Source organism: Leptonychotes weddellii, chromosome 1 (genome assembly GCF_054177405.1).
Source record: "Leptonychotes weddellii isolate Sample4059 chromosome 1, ASM5417740v2, whole genome shotgun sequence".
NCBI lineage: Eukaryota > Metazoa > Chordata > Mammalia > Carnivora > Phocidae > Leptonychotes > Leptonychotes weddellii.
This window is the reverse complement of record NC_138369.1, coordinates 108,230,439-108,248,628: the sequence shown is the minus strand read 5'-3', so window position 1 is coordinate 108,248,628 and position 18,190 is coordinate 108,230,439. Positions and strand designations below refer to the sequence as shown.

At 41.9% G+C, this 18,190-nt stretch overlaps 1 protein-coding gene across 10 annotated transcripts in view; it reads left to right on the top strand.

Moving 5' to 3' along the window:
* Positions 1-17,574, top strand: part of PLD1 (phospholipase D1) — a 189,292-nt gene extending 171,718 nt beyond the window's left edge. For all 10 annotated transcript variants that reach the window (XM_081829662.1, XM_081829656.1, XM_081829638.1 and 7 more), the window contains 3 exons: positions 2,465-2,618; positions 11,888-12,005; positions 13,697-17,574. In XM_081829662.1, coding sequence (XP_081685788.1) covers positions 2,465-2,618; positions 11,888-12,005; positions 13,697-13,921 — 497 coding nt within the window. In that variant the 3' untranslated portion in view covers positions 13,922-17,574. The remainder of the gene's footprint in view (positions 1-2,464; positions 2,619-11,887; positions 12,006-13,696) is intronic.
* Positions 17,575-18,190: the final 616 nt, after the last annotated feature.

Genomic DNA, 18,190 nt, shown 5'->3' with positions numbered 1-18,190 from the left:
CATTTTCAGCATCTCATTTATTAAGTCCATCTAAAATCCCCTCATCCTTTTCTTCTCATTCCTGTTAAATAGTAGCCAACTCACTTATCCTACACGGTTGAGATTCAGTGCTCTGGGTAACTCCAGATGGGCTGCTGATGTACAAGGACCACTGTCTAAGAACTCCAGCCCAGAATGCCAGGAATGTATTCCTTCCTTTGGGATGTGGAGCCCACCGTAGTGGGAGGAGGGAGACTGAGGGACGGGTGTGAACGTGTGTGTGTGTGTGGAGGAGACTTTCCTGGGGCCTCACGTCCCCAGTTTTCCTGACAGTGAAGAGCAGCAATGTCCACGGAGCCCAGCACCCCCAGCCCGAGAGAAGCCTCTGGAGGCCCCGAGGTAGCGCACGCCCACAGTAGCACTGTGGGCACTCTGTTCCTCTCCTCCTCTGGCTCACACACCTGGCGGGGCGGGGCGGGACGGGATGTGATGAACCCAGAGAGGAGGCTAGTCTCAAACAAATGCTACATGCCAGTAAATTGCCCCTTCCTATGGCAGTGTCCTCTAGATGTTGTAGCCTTAACAGAGTATCTGATAGTAATGCCAATAATATTTGACACTGTAGAGCAGTTTATAAATTAGTAAGTTCTTTCACATGATCTTACTTCTCACAAGAACCCTACAAGATCTATATTATGGGGGCGCCTGGGTGGCTCAGTCGGTTAAGTGTCTGCCTTCAGCTCAGGTCATGATCTCAGGGTCCTGGGATCGAGCCCCATGTCGGGCTCCCTGCTCAGTGGGGAGTCTGCATCTGCCACTCCCCCTGCTTGTGTATGCTCTCTCTCTCTTCCTCTGTCAAATAAGAAAAAATCTTTAAAAAAAAAACCCTTCTTTAAAAGAAAAAGATCTATATTATGATCTCAATTTATAAAAGATCAAATTAAAGGTGAGAAAGATTAAATGACTTTGTCCAAATGAGTGCTGGGCCAACTGTGAAGCCCAAAGTTACGGCTGCAAATTTTATAGCATCATCAAAATGTAAGTGCATGTGTAAAAGACGATTAGTTGCTAACAAAACAAAGTGTGTCAATCGTTCCCACCTTACAAAGAGCTCCGGTAGAGCTCCCGGATTTCTGTGAGGTGCTCCATCCTTTCTCTTTCACCCAGGGCCACTGTGGGGCACCACTCACATCCACAGTTAGCATAGATTTGTGTATTAAGTAAAGTACAGGACAGTATTGCGGCAGATGGCAGTAAACTCTCCTTAGGAAGGGCCAGCTTTTTCTCATGTACAACAGGCTGCCATTTGGGTTCAGGGCAGGGCTGAACTATCACCTTACACCCTGACTGTCTCCATCCCAGAGGGTCACCTCTTGCTCCTGTTCAGTCCAACCCTTCTGCCAAAGCAGTGGAATGTGTGACTAGGGGAAGAGGAAGGAAAAAGAGCCGGGTTCCTTCTGTAGTTTGTAGGACACCTCAAGGATTCAAAGGCATGAATCCAAAAGCATGAATTCAAAAAATGAATGCAGAAAAACGTGCTGAGGTTTCTGAATACACAGCAGAGTGGAGAAAACACAGGTTGAACTAATATTAAAATACTTGCCCTTCACATGTGAAAGTCAACATTCTCAGCTCGTTTGGATTTAAAAATAGAATGGAAGGAAGTTGATACAGAAGCTGTTGGCATGCCACACAAGTGAGGCAAGAGAATGTAAAAACCAAAGCCACTAAAGCTAATCCGTATTTGAGAGTGGACTCTTGATTGTGAAGCTACTCTGGGGTTTTGACATTCATAATTATATGGCCGTGGGTTAAGTCATTAGACTCCGCAGAGTAAGTCTAAAAGCTGACCAAATTGAACCGGTGTGTCTTTTCTTTGTGTGCTTAATGATTATATCAGTTAGAATCCTTTGAGCCACCAGATAGAAAATTCAGCTAAAAGTCTGTGAAACAATAAGGAAAATGTATTATTTCACATACCAGCAGGTAAGAAAGTTGGCAAGTTCAATGACTTGAAGACCCAGGGTCTTTCTTTTTTCTGCTCTGCTGTCTTCAGCTGGTCTGCTTGTCCCCTAGTGGTTACAAAATGGCTGCAGCAGCTCCTGAAATCATGGCCTCATCCAACATCCAAACCAAAATATCAAAAGGCTGGAAGAGACGGCATCCCAGTCTGGTGTCTGTTTATAAGGAGATAGACTTTTTCAGAAGCCCCCAGCAGACTTTTCTTCATGTCACACTGGCTACAATGATGTCAAGTGCCCATTCCTAAGCCAGTCATGGGTAAAAGTCACAAAATTACCATAGCTGGCTTAGACTGCTCAAGACGTATGCCTGGGTTAGGGGGGGCCTCCCCTTCCCAAAACTCAGCATCTGTTGATAAGCTGAACAAAATTAAGGTTTTCTTAGCAAGGAAGAATTGAGCGGGGTGGGCAACCGACAGTGCTTTGCCGAGAAGATTGTTCCACGTCGCTGTTTCCTGTTACAGGCTCTGCCAACATAAACGACCGAAGCATGCTGGGAAAGCGTGACAGTGAAGTGGCTGTCATTGTGCAGGACACGGAGATGGTCCCTTCAGTGATGGATGGAGAGGAGTACCAGGCTGGCCGCTTTGCCCAGGGACTTCGGCTGCAGTGCTTCAGGTGGGCGCCCCACAGCTGTGTCCCTCTCACGTGGTTTCACTGCATGGTTTCCCACCCTGAGCACACGTCATCCCTAGGTTCTTCTTTGTCTAAAACGGCGTCTCCCAGAGTATGGGATGCAAATCACCAGTAGTGTGCAAAATGACTTTCCGTGGGGATATTTTCTGTTTTAATCATTTTTATTATTTTTATGTGTAATCAAGAAAAATAGCATTTTAAATTTACTCATTGATTTAGGGCCAGGCCAGGTCAACCCCGCTAGTGTCTGTGTTTTTGTTTTTAAGATTTTATTGATTTTAAAGAGAGAGTGAGTGGGGGGAGGGACAGAGGGAGCAGGAGAGAGAAAATCTCAAGCAGACTCCATGCTGGGTGTGGAGCCTGACTGGGGGCTCGATCCCACGACCCCAAGATCACAACCTGAGCCAAAACCAAGAGTTGTGCACTTAACCAACTGAGCCACTCAGTCACCCCTATTTAAGTTTTTTAAAGTGAGTCCATTTTTTAAAATTATAGTCCCAATAATACAGGGATGTAAGAGAAGGTATTAAAGGAGGGTGCCAATGACTGCTGACGGTGAAGTTTGGAAACTTCAGCCCCAAACACAAAAGATTCTTGATCTTCTCCAAGAAGATGTGAGTTCTACACTGATCTCTGCTCAAGCTGAGAGAACACTGGGTGGAGCAGCAAGGGCTGGGGGGCCCTAAATGAGTCCTTCATTCCCTTAATGTTTCTGAGAACTTTCCGGGGCTGGGCTCTCACTGGCCCCACCCCAGGCCCTGTAATCTAGTCTCAGTGGTCAGAGTGATCCTTCTAGAATCTAGCCCCAATTCTGTCACTTTGCTCATGGTCCATGGAACACCCCGAGCACTGTCCTACGCCTCGGCCTTCGCAGTGAGCCCCCCAGTCCATGATTCTAGAGCTGCATCCGCCAGGGATGGGTTTTCCCTGTGGCCTCCACAGTGAGATGCAGCAATCGGTCCTGATGAGGCTTTAAGCTATTTGGGGAGAGGTGAAGCAGCACAAAATGCTTCACAGCACCGTTGTTTTAACCCTGTTGGCGTGAATGAGCTTGGACACGGGTTCACTGGCAGGTAGGCGCCTTGTGGGTACTCCACTCCCTGCAAATGCTGGCCGCCATTTCCCTCCTAACTAGCCGCCCAGGCTCCAGCTTTTGAGAAGCAAGATAAGCTTCAGTTCCTTCCATTCCAGAGAGGGGTCATTCTGCTCTCCCCGCCCCAGGAGCTTGGCAAATCCATCCCTCAAAATCTGACTGTCAGTACTTCCTCACGATTCTTATGGCTGTATTTGTTGCCGTCGTTACTAATTGTTTTGCCAGTAAGACTTTTTTTCCCCAAACCATTGATATTTCAATTAGCTTCTAGTGTTAATTTGTTTTGTTTAGCGGGGAAGAGATTAAAATTAGTACCCTGTTAATCAGCCCACTGATTGCTATTGCAGCATCTATGAGGAAGCAAATATTTCTTTGTGTAAACCAGTCTTTTCGGTTTCATGAGAACTTAAGTATTCTCTTTAAAGCAGTTAGCTTTTTTTTTTTAAAGATTTTATTTATTCATTTGTTAGAGCACAAGCAGGGGGGAACAGCAGGCAGAGGGAGAAGCAGGCTCCCTGCTGAGCAAGGAGCCCAATGCGGGGCTCCATCCCAGAACCCTGGGATCATGACCTGAGCTGAAGGCAGATGCTTAACCGACTGAGCCACCCAGGTGTCCCAAAAGAGGGTAGTCTTTACTGCATCAAATTTCCCAAACCAAAGCCTTTGAAGCGCCTTGTCATGATACTTGCAAACTGTTTCTTTGCAAATTTTTAATTGGTCTTTGCAGTAGGCTAGGTCCTTATTTTCCCTTTGGCTATAATCTGGAGTCACCAACATTACTTGAATGAACTTAGAACTACTTCCCGCTTATACTTAAATGGGAAGAATCCTGGACTCGATGGACAGGGCAGCCTGAAGCTATGGGAAGGCTCGAGAGGTAAGGGTCTCCTGCCTCCTGCGCACTCAGGTGACAATCCATAGAAGGGCACCAGGCCCAGGAAGAGTCATCAGAACCTTCCAGATGGAGGCTCAGGGTCTGCTGGGTGGTCAAGCTGGAGAGGGCGCTTGGAGAGATCATCAGCCATGTGATGGAAAGAGCTGATCTGAGAGGATAAAACTGACATGAAGTAAAAAGCAGGGAGTAAAAACAAGAAAAACCCACAGCCTGACAGGTGAGTCCCTGTTTCCAACTGAGATCTTCTGTGGTACAGCTACCCAGACCTGCAGATTCCTCCCTTTTCCTCAAGTTATTTAAGCTGCCATTTGTAGACAACAGTCTTAAAAGCACTGCTGATATAAATGGTGTGAAAGGCTCTGGGACAGTTGTGAGAGGAGACAGGACCAGGGCAGAGCCAGAATCAGGGGAGAAGCGCAGCTCCAGCTGACAGCAATGCCCCACCTTAAGATCAGGGTGGCCTTGCCTGAGTAACATTTAAAAATTTTAAATTATTCACCCTGCTTCCTAATATTACTCAGCCATTCTGTCAGATTAGGCAGGGTCAATGTGAAATCAATGAAATAGTAATGATCTTTGAAAACTGTAAGACCGAGGTTAAACTAAATCAAATCTCAATAAACAGCATATTATAACAGGGGCGCCAGGCTGGCTCAGTCAGTAGAGCAGGCCGCTCTTGTTCTCAGGGTCATGAGTTCAAGCCCCACATTGGGCATGGAGCCCACTTAAAACAAACAAACAAACAAACAAAAAAACAATCCACATTATGACACCAGTGTCCATGTTTGTCTTTAATATGGGTTGGTTTTTAAAAACGGGGAAGATGTAGGGCAATGTGAATAACAAAGTAAGTCCAGCTCTGCTTTCCTCTTTCTGTTCAGTTTCTACAATGGGTGGATCCACTAGAATTTCTTCACCAATTTGCTTTGTTGCCAACACCTCGGATGTCCGGTCCTTCGTATTTAATGAGGAACCCTTTGCTGGGTGGCACGGCTTTCACTGCTACTGGAGTTGCTAGGTTTGAGTTGTAGTTTGATAAAATCTGGAGAATATCTTCTGGAATGGTAGTCAGTTCTGGAGGTGTAGGTGTTCTCAACAGATTCTCATAAGAAGAAATTACAGGAGAAGAGGGATCCGCAAAACTCTCAAAACACCTGTCTAAATTTAAAACTAATGATGTACAGTCTTTCATTTCTAAATTATTTGATGAACTATTTGTTTTTGATAATGGATAATTTGTGGACCCCAAAGCTGTACTGTTCTTTGTAGAAGGAATTTCCAAACCAGGAGTGCAGAATGTAGGTGCCAAGGGAGAATTCGTATAGTCGGCACCATTTTTGTTCAACTGCTGGAGGCCAGGAGTGGCAAAGAAATTATCACTGGTCATTGGCTCTGGTTCTGTGGCGTCTTCACATTTATTCTCCTTCATATTTTTAAGTCCCATTGTGTAATCTTCATTTAAACATGCAGTACAGAGATGTCCTTTATAACTTTCTAAATATATAATAATGATAAAGGTGTAGGTGGTTCTGATTACAACCTATTTTTGTGGTAGAAAATTTGGCAAATACAGTTAAGCAATAAGAAAATTAAATTCATCTGTAATCCCACTGCCCAGAGCTAGCAGCTTTAACATTTGCTGTCTATCATTCCCCTTTGGTCAGTACATATATATTACTATACTGTATTTCTTTTTTAAAACATAATTAGGAGCTTGCAGTCCTAGGAAGTTCTTTATTATTTAAATAATGTTACATAGTTTTGTGTCATTAAGTATTCTTCTATAACATTTAATGGCTGCATTGTATTACATCATGTGAGTATGCTATAACTCCTTTAACCAATACCTCACTGATAGTCAGGTATTTCATGGATATAAAAAAGTGGATATGGGGATGCCTGGCTGGCTCAGCCAGTGGAGCGGACTCTTGATCTTGGGGTTGAGAATTCAAGCCCCATGTTGGCTGTAGAGATTACTTAAAAATAAAATCTTTAAAATAAATAAATAAGTTGATGTATTTGTAGATAGCATCTTCTTTACCTTCTTAATTGTTTCCTTAGCTAAATCCTAACTATGGAATTTCTAATCCAAGACAGTGTGCTGCTTCCTTTACCCTCTGACTTCTTGCCGTCTTGCTAGTAGTGCTTTCAAGGGCTTATTCCTCCTGTCTTTACCAGCACTGGGTTCTATTATTTTATTTAATCTTTGCCAATTTGTTGGATTTCAAATGGAATTTCATTAATTTGCGCTTTTGAGGGTTCAAAAAAATGTGTTCGTTAGCCATATTGTTCTTGTAATTGTTCTTTTAGAAATTACCTGGCTATTCATGTCTTTTGTCCATTTTGTTGGAACGTTTCCCTTTCTTTGAATGATTTATAAGTAATTTAAGTATCTACGAGGCTAATTCTTTTGTCACACTGGTTCCAAATCTGATTTGTCAATTGCCTTTGAATCATATTTAGAGTATTTGGGGGAAACTCAAAATCTTATTAATCAAATCTATCCAGGTTTTTGCCTCCTTTTCTTGCATGCTTAGTATAGTTTCCCCAACCCAAGATCAAATACTGTATTTTCTTCTAGTACTTATTTGATACTGCTTTTTACATTTAACATCTGCAATTTATTTTAATGTAAGAAATGAGGTGTAGGGACTCTAACATTCCCCCTCCCCCACACAGCCTACCAGTTGATCCAGAACTGAATGATGTGCAGTACTCTTTGCTTAACATGCAATGCCTCCTTATGATACACCGCATTGCTATATATCCTCACTCATCTCTAGTCTCTCCATCAGGTGTATTATAATCTGCTTACTTGCATCCCAGTGTGACACCGCTTTAATCATTGTGTCTGTGTGCTTTATTTACTGCTTCTTGCCACCCCACTTCCCAAATCAGTATTCTTTGGCAGAATAATCTTGGCTACTCTTAAACATTCACTCTTCCACATGAACTTTAGAATTATTTATTCATGTTCTCCATTTTTTTTGTTATTGTTGTTGAAATTACAGTAGATTTGTAGATTAATATAAAAAGAATTAACATATCTATAATGTTGAGTCATCCTCTTGAACAAAGTATAGGCTTCAATGTATTCAAATTCTTTTTGAATTTTTCTTTAATAAAGCTCTAGGGTTTTCATTAATGGGGGTGTTGCTCTTCAGGAATCGTTAGAGTTTTAACTTTTTTATGCTGATCTTATACATTTCAGGCTAAGCATATTCTTAGGTGCTTTTATTTTACTGACAATTTTCAAACTGTCTTAAAGAGGCATTTGTTCGCAAACAATCATTTTTCACTTTGCCTCAATGGCAAACACAGCTAATATATTAAAAAGCGCCACAAAAAAACCTCATGTTGATTTTATTAGGAAATGTTATCAAAGATAATATCAGGGCCTAGGATACAGCCATTTTCTCACTAGAAAAAAAAATGCAGCTTCAATCCATTTTCCATCTGGGTTATTTTTGAATAGAAATAGAGAGACACATTTCAATGTGAAATCAATTCTAAATAGAGTCAACATCAGGATACTGCACTGAATGTCACAACCATGTGCCGAACAGTTCATTAAGTCCTGGAAAATTATCCAACTGTACAGATCTAACCATCACTCAACAGAAACCATTATCCACCCAAGTAGAGCTCAGAATCATGTTAGTCAATAGACATGAGGAATGGAAAGACCAGGAACTATTTTCTGCAGTTTTTCTCCTGTTCCACCGATGCATAAACAATGAACGAGTAAATAATTCCCATTATACACACCTACATTAAATCAGATGAGTTTTCTCTCACCTTAGTCCCCAAAAGAAGATCCAGAGAATTTCATTTTACTGTGCATTTTAACATGAGAAAACTGACAGGGAAAGTAATTTATTACTAAAAATTACCTGTTGTAGACCTAACTTACAATTTGCTCTTAACTTATAATTTGGTGGACACATTGTGTCACCTCTTGTTTTTAAATTAAAAGCAAAGTTACAGAAGTGTTCTTTTTGCTAAGTTTTCAGCTGGTTAGACCTGATCCCCATCAAAGGTATTGTTTTAATTGATGAATTGTCATAATTTGCATGGTCCTTCAGATTTGCTGCAGATTTTGCATTAGGTCTTTTTTTTTTTTTTAAGATTTTATTTATTTATTTGACACAGAGAGAGACAGTGAGAGAGAGAACACAAGCAGGGGGAGTGGGAGACGGAGAAGCAGGCTCCCTGCCGAGCAGGGAGCCCGATGCGGGGCTCAATCCCAGGACCCTGGGATCATGACCTGAGCTGAAGGCAGATGCTTAACAACTGAGCCACCCAGGTGCCCCTGCATTAGGTCTTAATGAGCAGCCAGCATCTGTGTGCAAACACCATCCTTAAATCCATTTTAAAAGTTATTCTTCTGTAGTCTGAAGGAGACATTATTTGAAGTGGAAATAAAATTTTCAGGTTATAAAACTCTAAAAAATCCTAAGTGAGCCCATGGTGCCAAATCCACTCATTTTAAAGAATTTTTAGGTAGTGGGAAGAGTGCAGACTAAAACTAAAATGAGATGTCCTTTTATCCTTGTAAAAATGGCTGAGCTTTTTCAGGAATTAATCATGTTGGGGATGACTGGGGAGAACAGGCACAGTTACAGCATCTGTGTTGGAACAGCCTTTCTTGAAGTAAATTTTAACTCTAAAATTTTTCCTGGTGGAAGAGTCCTGTAAATTCACAAAGTATTATGCATGATGAATAAATTATGTTCATTGTAAAATTGTTCAGAATAATGAAAAACTGGAAACCATCCAAGAGGTCATAATAAAATACTTGGTTGAAGAAATTTCACATGATGGGAAATTTTGCAACCATTAAGAACGATGACGTCAATCCACATTTATTTAAATACAGAGAGGGTAACAATAGAAGGACCTCCACACTGTTGAATCCAGTGGTCCCTTCTCATCTGAATTTGACACAGTTCTCCTTGGTGAACTTCGCGTGGTTCCAGGATACGACACCCTTGCTTTTCTCCATGTTCGATGGCTTTTCCTCTTCTTCCTTCCCACTGAGGCACATCGGGTCCTCTTCTCTGTCTAAACTCACTGCTTTGGTACACCAGTTAAAGTCCCATGGCTTTATGAATATATATATATATACACACACACACACACACAATTCTCAAATTTATACTCCAGCCAGGCCCCCTCTCCTCAACTCCAGATTCATTTCTCCAGCTGCCTACTTTGCATTACCCTGTGAATGTTTAATGAAAGTCTCAACAGGTTCAACACTGAATTTCTGGTCTTCTCCCACAAACTGGCTCTACCAACATAATTCCCCATGTCAACCAATGGCACCCATATTCTTCTAGTTGCTCACTCCAAAACCCCCGTTGTCATCCTCGATGCCTCACTTCTTCTCACATCGTACACCTACTCTGTCAGTACAACCTGTTGGCTCCACCTTCCCCTCCACTGCCCAAGCCATCATCATCTCTCAGTCACGTTACTGCAGGAGCTCCTGAGTGGTCTCCCTGTTACAGCCCTTGCCCCACACATTCTGTTCTCAGTACAGTCGCCGTATTTTCCTATGTAAGTCAGCTCCTATCCCTTGTCTGCTCCAGTGTCTGCAATATGTCCCAGTTTCACTTAGCATAAAAGCCAAGTCCTTCTAAGACCTCACTTCTGCCTTCAATGTCACATAAACCTTTTTGATCTTCTTTGAACCTATCAGGCATGTGAGAAAGGGCTTTAGACTCCGTTTGAAATCTAGCTTTGTTAGTAGTGTGTCTCCAAATTTTAGCTTCCCATCTGCAAAATGGGAATCGTGTGCCATGTACCTCACAGGATTGAGGTTGAAATGTTTTTTATTTAACTCCAAGGCCTTCTATAAGTACAAGGGTTTTTATCGTATATGACCTCTAAAACTTACCTTGCTTTGCTTAAGAATTTCTTGTTGTTTCCAGTCTGCTGTTTGTATATGATGTCAGATAACATCTAGTATGTGGCTTCTTTTTTGCCAGGCACTCTGGGGATATGAGAGTAGCCAGGTCATGTTCTCTTGAAGAATTAACCTGCTAGATGTGGGACATAAGCCTGTTAAAAACAAAAAGTGAGTGAAGTATTGTAGATGTTCTGATAAAACAAAGCATATATGAAGTACAGAGGGGGAGCAAAAGAAGAATGTTGAAGTCTCTGAGGACTGAGACAGAAGAATGGGAGATGGGAGAAGGGGGAGCCATGAATCAAGGGGAAGCCTTGCACTGAATGCTGAAAGATGGTAGGTGGGGTCAGGCAAACAGGAAGGGTGGGGGAAGGCTCCCTGACTACTCTCATCTCATACTTTTAAAGCACACCCAGTATTTATCACAATACTTCATTCTTTTTGAGGATGATTATTTATTCATTGTTGATCTTACCCATCAAATTTAATTACCCAAGGAAGCTCCATGTCTTTTGTATTCATTTCTGTACCCTAGAGTTTGACATAGTTCTTGGCCCAAGAGAAGGAAGGGAGGGAGGGAAGGTAAGAGGGAGGAAGAAAGGGAGAGAAATAGGGGGAGAGGGAGGAGAAAGGGCTATTTCATCCTGGTTGAGACCTTGAACAAGTTACTTAATCTCTCTGTGCCTTAGTTCCCTTATTTGTAAACTGGAGATAATAATAGTTGCTTCTTTATAAGATTGTTGAGGATTTACTGAGACAGTTCTTGGAAAGGACTTTGCCCATTTGCTGGCCCATGAGTTGTGTGTGTGTGTGTGTTTTTAAAGATTTATTTGAGAGAGAGAGAGAGAGAGCAGAAGGAGAGGCAAAGGGAGAGGGAGAGAAAGAATCCCCAAGGGGACTCTCCACTGAGCGTGGAGCCTGACACAGGGCTTAATCCCAGGACCCTGAGGTCATGACCTAAGCCAAAATCCAGAGTCAGATGCCCAACCGACTGAGCCACCCAGGCGCCCCCTGGCCCATGTTTTGAATGTAACCCTATCCTCCAAGGTTCTCACCCCCTTAGGCCAAATTGCCAGGACTTTCTTGGAACTAAATTCAGGTCTTTCTGTCTATCCAATAGTTAAAACTTCCAAACATCATAACAGCTTAGATTTGTTTTGTTTTGCAACTAAGGTTTTATACACACACAGTTTTAATGGCTTCCTCTGATTTTCTTAAAAAAAAAAAAAGGACTTCTGTGGTTGGGTTACATGAATGGTAACATAATGAAGTACATTGTCATTAGAAACAATGCCTGCAGCAAACTTCTTTATCTCAGTTACTCATTTTGGAGGGTATTTGTATTTCAGGGTTGTCCTTGGCTATCTTTCTGACCCAAGTGAAAACATTCAGGATCCAGTGAGTGACAAATTCTTCAAGGAGGTGTGGGTTGCAACGGCAGCTCGAAATGCTACAATTTATGATAAGGTGAGGTTTGCATATCACCCCCCACCTTTTTTAATTGAATCACATCACCAAAGCACACCATTATTACTGCATATTATTGGTACAGAGTATTCTTAATGAGTGTAAAAAACCAGTACACTTCCAAGTTGTAATAAAATACCTCTTTGTAGACATTAAAAAACAGAGTCAAAAAGTATCATGGATTATGGTTTAGCAGAGCCGTTAGTTGCATTCTGATCTCTCATCTGACTCTGGGATCCTATCATGAGCATCCTTAGAAGGTGGTTACCCAGCCTTTGGATGTGTCTAGTGACAAAGAGAAAAGAGGCAGATGAGATCCAAAAATGAGTCAGACCTGGGTTCAACCCAGCTCACCCAGTTGCTGGTGATAGAACTTTGTATGTAGTGATTTGACTTTCTGAGCCCTCCTCTCTTCTCCTATAAACTGGGAGGAATATTCACTGGGGTAGTTATGAAAATAAAGAATAGTCTTTTAAATGTATTTAACACATAGAGTAAATGGCGTCCATCCTTATGATGGAACTTACTAATAATGAAACACGTCCTTTGTTGGGCAGCTCTAATTTTGGAAAGGTGTTTTAAAACCAGCTCCATATGTTAGGGAGGCCAAATGTATCTTTTGGTAAGTTCTATCCATGGGTTATAATAAAGAATGCACCAGAGTTAAGAGTTGTCCGACAGGGGAACAAGTTACTTCATGAAGTAGCCAGCTTTCTGTCATAGAAAATCTTCAAGCTGAGATCTGCTGACCATCTATCAGAAATTGGGTAAGAGTGTGTTGGTGTTCTTCATGACTGCTGGAGTGCCTTCCAGCCTGGAGAATTCATCATTCCTAATGAAACATGACAGTTGACATAGCCTTATTTCATACTGAGGACTCAAGGCCACGACCAAATAGGTCATATGCATGGAGTCTTTTAAAATGTAATTTTAAAAATGCAGTGCACAGCCTTTTTTGGATCCTCATGGAGGCAGGGTAGATAGCAGCTATAAAAAACATTTTGGGAACATAGGATAAGTCTGAATATGGACCATTATCGTAAATGATTTGGAATGGATTTTCTGAGGTGTGAGAATGCTATCGTGGTTATATAGGCACATCCGTATTCTTAATACATGCTGAAGTATTTAGGAGGGCAGTATTCTGCTATGGGAAGCTCATTTTCAGTTAGCAAAATAAGTGTACAACTGATAACTTTAAGTAAAGGTACAGATACGAACATTTTTGAAAATGAAAAGTTAGAGACAATATAATCTGCAGTTTTCCTCTTAGACCAGAACCTCCAGTGAAACTCGGGGAATTATAATCCAAAATCCTAACCTGAATGTGGACTAACATCAGTGGAATTCCCACACCACTAGCTTGACTTTATCCTGAAGTCAATGACTCGTGTAGATCAGATAGAAGGATCTATGATTTTTTTTTTTTTTTTGATGGAAGCAAATCTAGGCATCTCTTGGTAGCAAATAAGAGGAACAACTCTTCAAATGTATGGGGATTAACATACGAATAAAAAAAAAAAATTCAAAAAAAAAAAAAAAAAAAAAAGAGGAACAACTCTTCAATCAGGTCTGTGCTGTGGCATAAAACTAGCAAAGATTTTGTCTGTCAGAATGCATATTTTCCGTAAAGGGGATATCTTTTCTTTTAAACTTATGACCTAGTTTCTTCCTATTTGTGTTTTAATCAGGTGTTCCGGTGCCTTCCCAATGATGAAGTACACAATTTAATTCAATTGAGAGACTTTATAACCAAACCCATCTTAGCAAGGGAAGATCCTATTAGAGCTGAGGAAGAACTGAAGAAGATCCGTGGGTTCTTAGTGCAGTTCCCCTTTTATTTCCTGTCTGAAGAAAGCCTACTGCCTTCCGTTGGAACCAAAGAAGCCATAGTGCCCACAGAGGTTTGGACTTAAGGGTGATATTCATTTGCAGCTCCAAGGACTTCCACCTTGAAAAGTACACTGTGCACAGTGACTTTAGGGAGATCCTCACAGCTGCAGGCAGCCCTGATGCATGCTGGGATCCACCCCAGGGACCCTCTGGATTGGCTGGGCAGGGCTGCAGTCCTGATAGAAGGACACTGAACATCAGATGGGCTTTCTAACTCCTCCTGCTTATCCATGTGAAAAAGGGACTGTCTTCTTATTGGTAGCTATATGCTCAACAACAAATTCCATGGTGTACACCAAAATGCATTACCTTTGCTAACAAGAATTTACCTGTGCCTGTGATCTAGGTTGCCAGAAATTGTCGAACCCTCCTGATTTTTCTCTGACCCTCATTAATGCAGCTGATGATGGCCGGACCTGCCCTCACTTCATAGTACATACTGACACGGTTTGAGACATTCTTTATTTCTAGAAGATGTCGTGATGCTGCTCCCAGGTGCTTCAGGGTGGCAGGGAGATGCCCCTGCCCATCTGGTCCTGACGTAGGAGTGTTCACCCAAGCAAGGATGTGGTCCTTATCCCTTTTCAGTGACTGAAAGGACAGGGTAGACGTTATGTACATAGCAGCCCAAGTTGGGTGCTTCTGATAATGTCGAGACTATAGATCTTAACACCACAGAGCAATAGGAAGGAAGTAAATTTGGTTATTGAGGCAGAGATTTTACTTTGCCTCTGAAGGCAATGACAAGATATGGTCTTTTGATAGGGCCCACCTGATCAAATTTGAAAACACATGTAAGATATTTCATTACACAGCAGCTGATAAAACTCAGAGCACGCAGCCTTCAGAAGCCTCCAAGGTGGCCGTGGGGATCTGATCCAGACAAGAAAAGAAGATTCCTTATAGTCCTGGAAAATTTCCTATCACCCTTAGCTGCTGGATTGATTGAGATCTGAGTTTCTCCATTTGAAAAATCAAACCAGTGAATGCAATTTGTCTTTCAAGAGAACCGGAGGCTTCATAACTCCTACCAAATTAATAAGTAGAAGCCTGACCTTATTTGACATTCAGCTCTCAGCTATGTTACCTTCTTTAAGAAAAATTAATTGATTACAATATACTTGCTACTTAACTTGTACTATTAAATATGCCTTAACATTCCACCAGCCTTCCAAAGAGGTTAGGATCTTCATTAATTCACGTTGTCCTAGTCTATGAATTGTTCTGGAAACCCATGTTTCCTTTGTGAATAGTAGTATTCCCTTTGGTACACCCCAGCTCTAATGTTACTAAGCAGAACTATTCTTCCAGCCTGAAGAGCTGATGTGGGTTCCCAAAAGCCCTGTGCCCATAAAACATGATGTAGGTGCATTGATCACACATGTATGGATTATTGGGACAGAATCTCATTGGAGTCATTCTTCAGAAAAAGCGAGGACCCAATCCTTGTTTTCATGGAGCTAGGAAGAGGTTAAACAGGAGTATAAAGTCAATAATCTGGGTGAGTAGGAAAGAGTGTCACACTCAGGAGAGGATGTCACAGCTAGAGAACATTTCACGAATGAGGTGGGACTATGCTTTATGAATAAAGAATTTCTCGGATGGCTGAAGATGGTAAAATGACTTCATTCTATAGCAGCTGTAAGTAAGACATTTGCTATTTCTGAAGTTTAGATTGGCATTTAGAGAGTTGAGTGGGCGTGGAATACCTAAGGATTTCTTATGGTTTACTTTTACATGTTTTTTCAACTGTAGAACAGTCAATGCACTGGCTTTTGATTTTGTGCAAAATGCTCTCCTAACACCATGAAAAAGAAAGGCCTAAAAGCTCCCCTTCTCATAAAAAACAAGTCACTTAATCCAGCCTCTCCTCAGAAACTGAGGCCCAGGTTGGTTGAAGGACTCACTTGAGTTCACCCATCTAAGAGATGGTGGAGGCAGGACCAGTGAAATTGCTGTGGTTCATTCGTGGCCTCTCCCTTGACGTGGTCTCTCCCTTGACGTGGTCATTGTCCACAAGTGAGGAGAGGCAGTAAACAGATTTCAGACAGGATACCTCTAAGCTGTTTTGAACACCGTGATATCGTGTACTTAAGGGTTCATCTGTCTCCCCCTGCTTGAATGTAAGCTCCACGGGGCAGGGACTTTGCTGTGTTTTGTTCACAGTGTATTCTCCGAGCCTGGAACAGTGCTGGCACAGTGGAGGTGCTCAGTAACTGCTTGGTGGGTGAATAAACGAGGTGGAGGGGCGAGCTCATGAAATGCCAAACTTACAGAATCTCAGGCAAGAAATCTTACTGTTGGTTTCTGGGGCCAGTTTCCTTTCTACTGCATCTTCTCAAAGGCAAGATATTCTTCTGCAAAGATGAGAGGCTACCAGCTTTACTTGGGTGGGTGGATTTTCTGGAAGATTCTGTGCAATAATTGCCTATCTGCAATAGCAGCTTCCGTAGGGCAGCATTCTGCAAAAGTCACACGGGGTGTGGACACGAGGTGTACTGCGTGGCCTAATTAGCCATCATTCTGACACCACTACCACCTAATAATGGAAGTTCAAATAACTTATCTTTAACATTGCAATATTTTTCCTTTATACTATTTTAAATTTTTAACTTACAAACCATAGTCAAACATAAGGTAAATGAAAATTTGTCACGCTGATCATTTGGAAGTTGTAAAGTGAGAGACTAGGATGGCAATCCAACCAAAATGCAGGCTTACTTGCTCTTTCCCCAAGCTGCTATAATTGTTCAATTTATTCTTAATAAATGCACATAAGTGAATGTCACCCTACTTCTGCTTGACACAAAGAAATAGAACATCATGCCCTCCTAATGTAGATCTACTTGGATTCTTCTGGGCCAAAGGTATTGATATTCTCCTAAACCACTCTAAAACTTCATACCGAAGTATTGTAGTTGGAGCACGTCACTGACACAAAAAAACAAATACTTGGCAGTGAACATCCGTTCAGAATACTTTGATATTCTGGACAGAACTCAGACTCCTAGCCTCACCTCTACTGCAGCGCTTGGCACACCAAGGCTGGGCCTCCTGTTTTTGTAAATAAAGTTTTATTTAAACACAGCCATGTCCATTCATTTACATGCATTGGTGACCAAATGATCTGCAATTTCTAAAATATTCACCATCTTTTAAGAAAAGCCTACTGGTCCTTCCTGTAGAGAGAGCAGAGAAGGTCCAGACAGAGTACCTCCACCAAACAGAGTTGGATGAGTTCTGTTCTCTTCCCTAACAAGGTTTTCAAGTCTCCTTATCCCAGAGCCCAACATTCTACAATGGATTTATTCTAAGAACAAGGTCGAGTCCTTTCAGGAATAAAATCACATGGTTTTGGCTCTGGAAAGAGAGGTTGTCAGCTAAAGCAGGCTTCTCCCAGCTGAGCACTCATAAGCATACATGGTTGACAATGTTTGTAACTAAAGTGTTAAAAAAAAAAAAAAATGAGGATGGATCGGCTGAAGGGTTTGTATTCAGAATGAGAACTGTGAACTCAGGAGACTCAGTTTCCTGTGAACTTTCCATCCGTGAAGCATTGGAAATGATCCATGTATCCATTCTCTGCCTCACAATCAGTGCTCTCTGTGCCTGGTTCCTTAACTGCTTTTTAAAAATGTAAATATTCATTAATTAAATAATTAAAAGTGTGAAATCAGCAGCGTCCCTTTATTTGAAAACCAGATTCCTCATTCTGCACCGGGGTCTTGAGAGCCAGAGTGCTACATGTCTGACCTTGAGACAGCACTGTGTATCTGTGGATACCCTGCCCTACACCCCAGTCGTGGGCCCCCGGGAGGATCAGCCTCAGAGTCTCAGCATCCTCTGCTACTCCCAGGCCTCTGTCCCCTGTGAGGTGTGATGATAGAGTGAGGCGGCAAATTTCTTTTAAAAAACTGAGACAGCTTCCAGTAAGCACATATTCAGAAGGCCACTGGGGGTCCTGGGGCGCATCAGTGAGCAGGTCAGACCAGGGGGCCCTTCATGCTGCCCACATTCTAGTGAATTGTGAGTGCAAAGTTACTGCCCTTCTCAAAATAAGAAAGTGCCTGAAATAAGAGGTAGTTGAGTGCAAATGTGGGAATTACCAAGCTGGAGAAAACAGCAAAGATGAGAATGAAATAGAGTAAGTGTCAGTCTTTGAGGACACCAGAGTAGGAATGTGGAAACAACCATATTACTACTACTGATAACAGTAATAGCTATTATTAGTGACTTTGTTGGCCAGGACCTCTTCTAAGCACTTCACATGTTTCAGCTCATTCAGCAGTTCT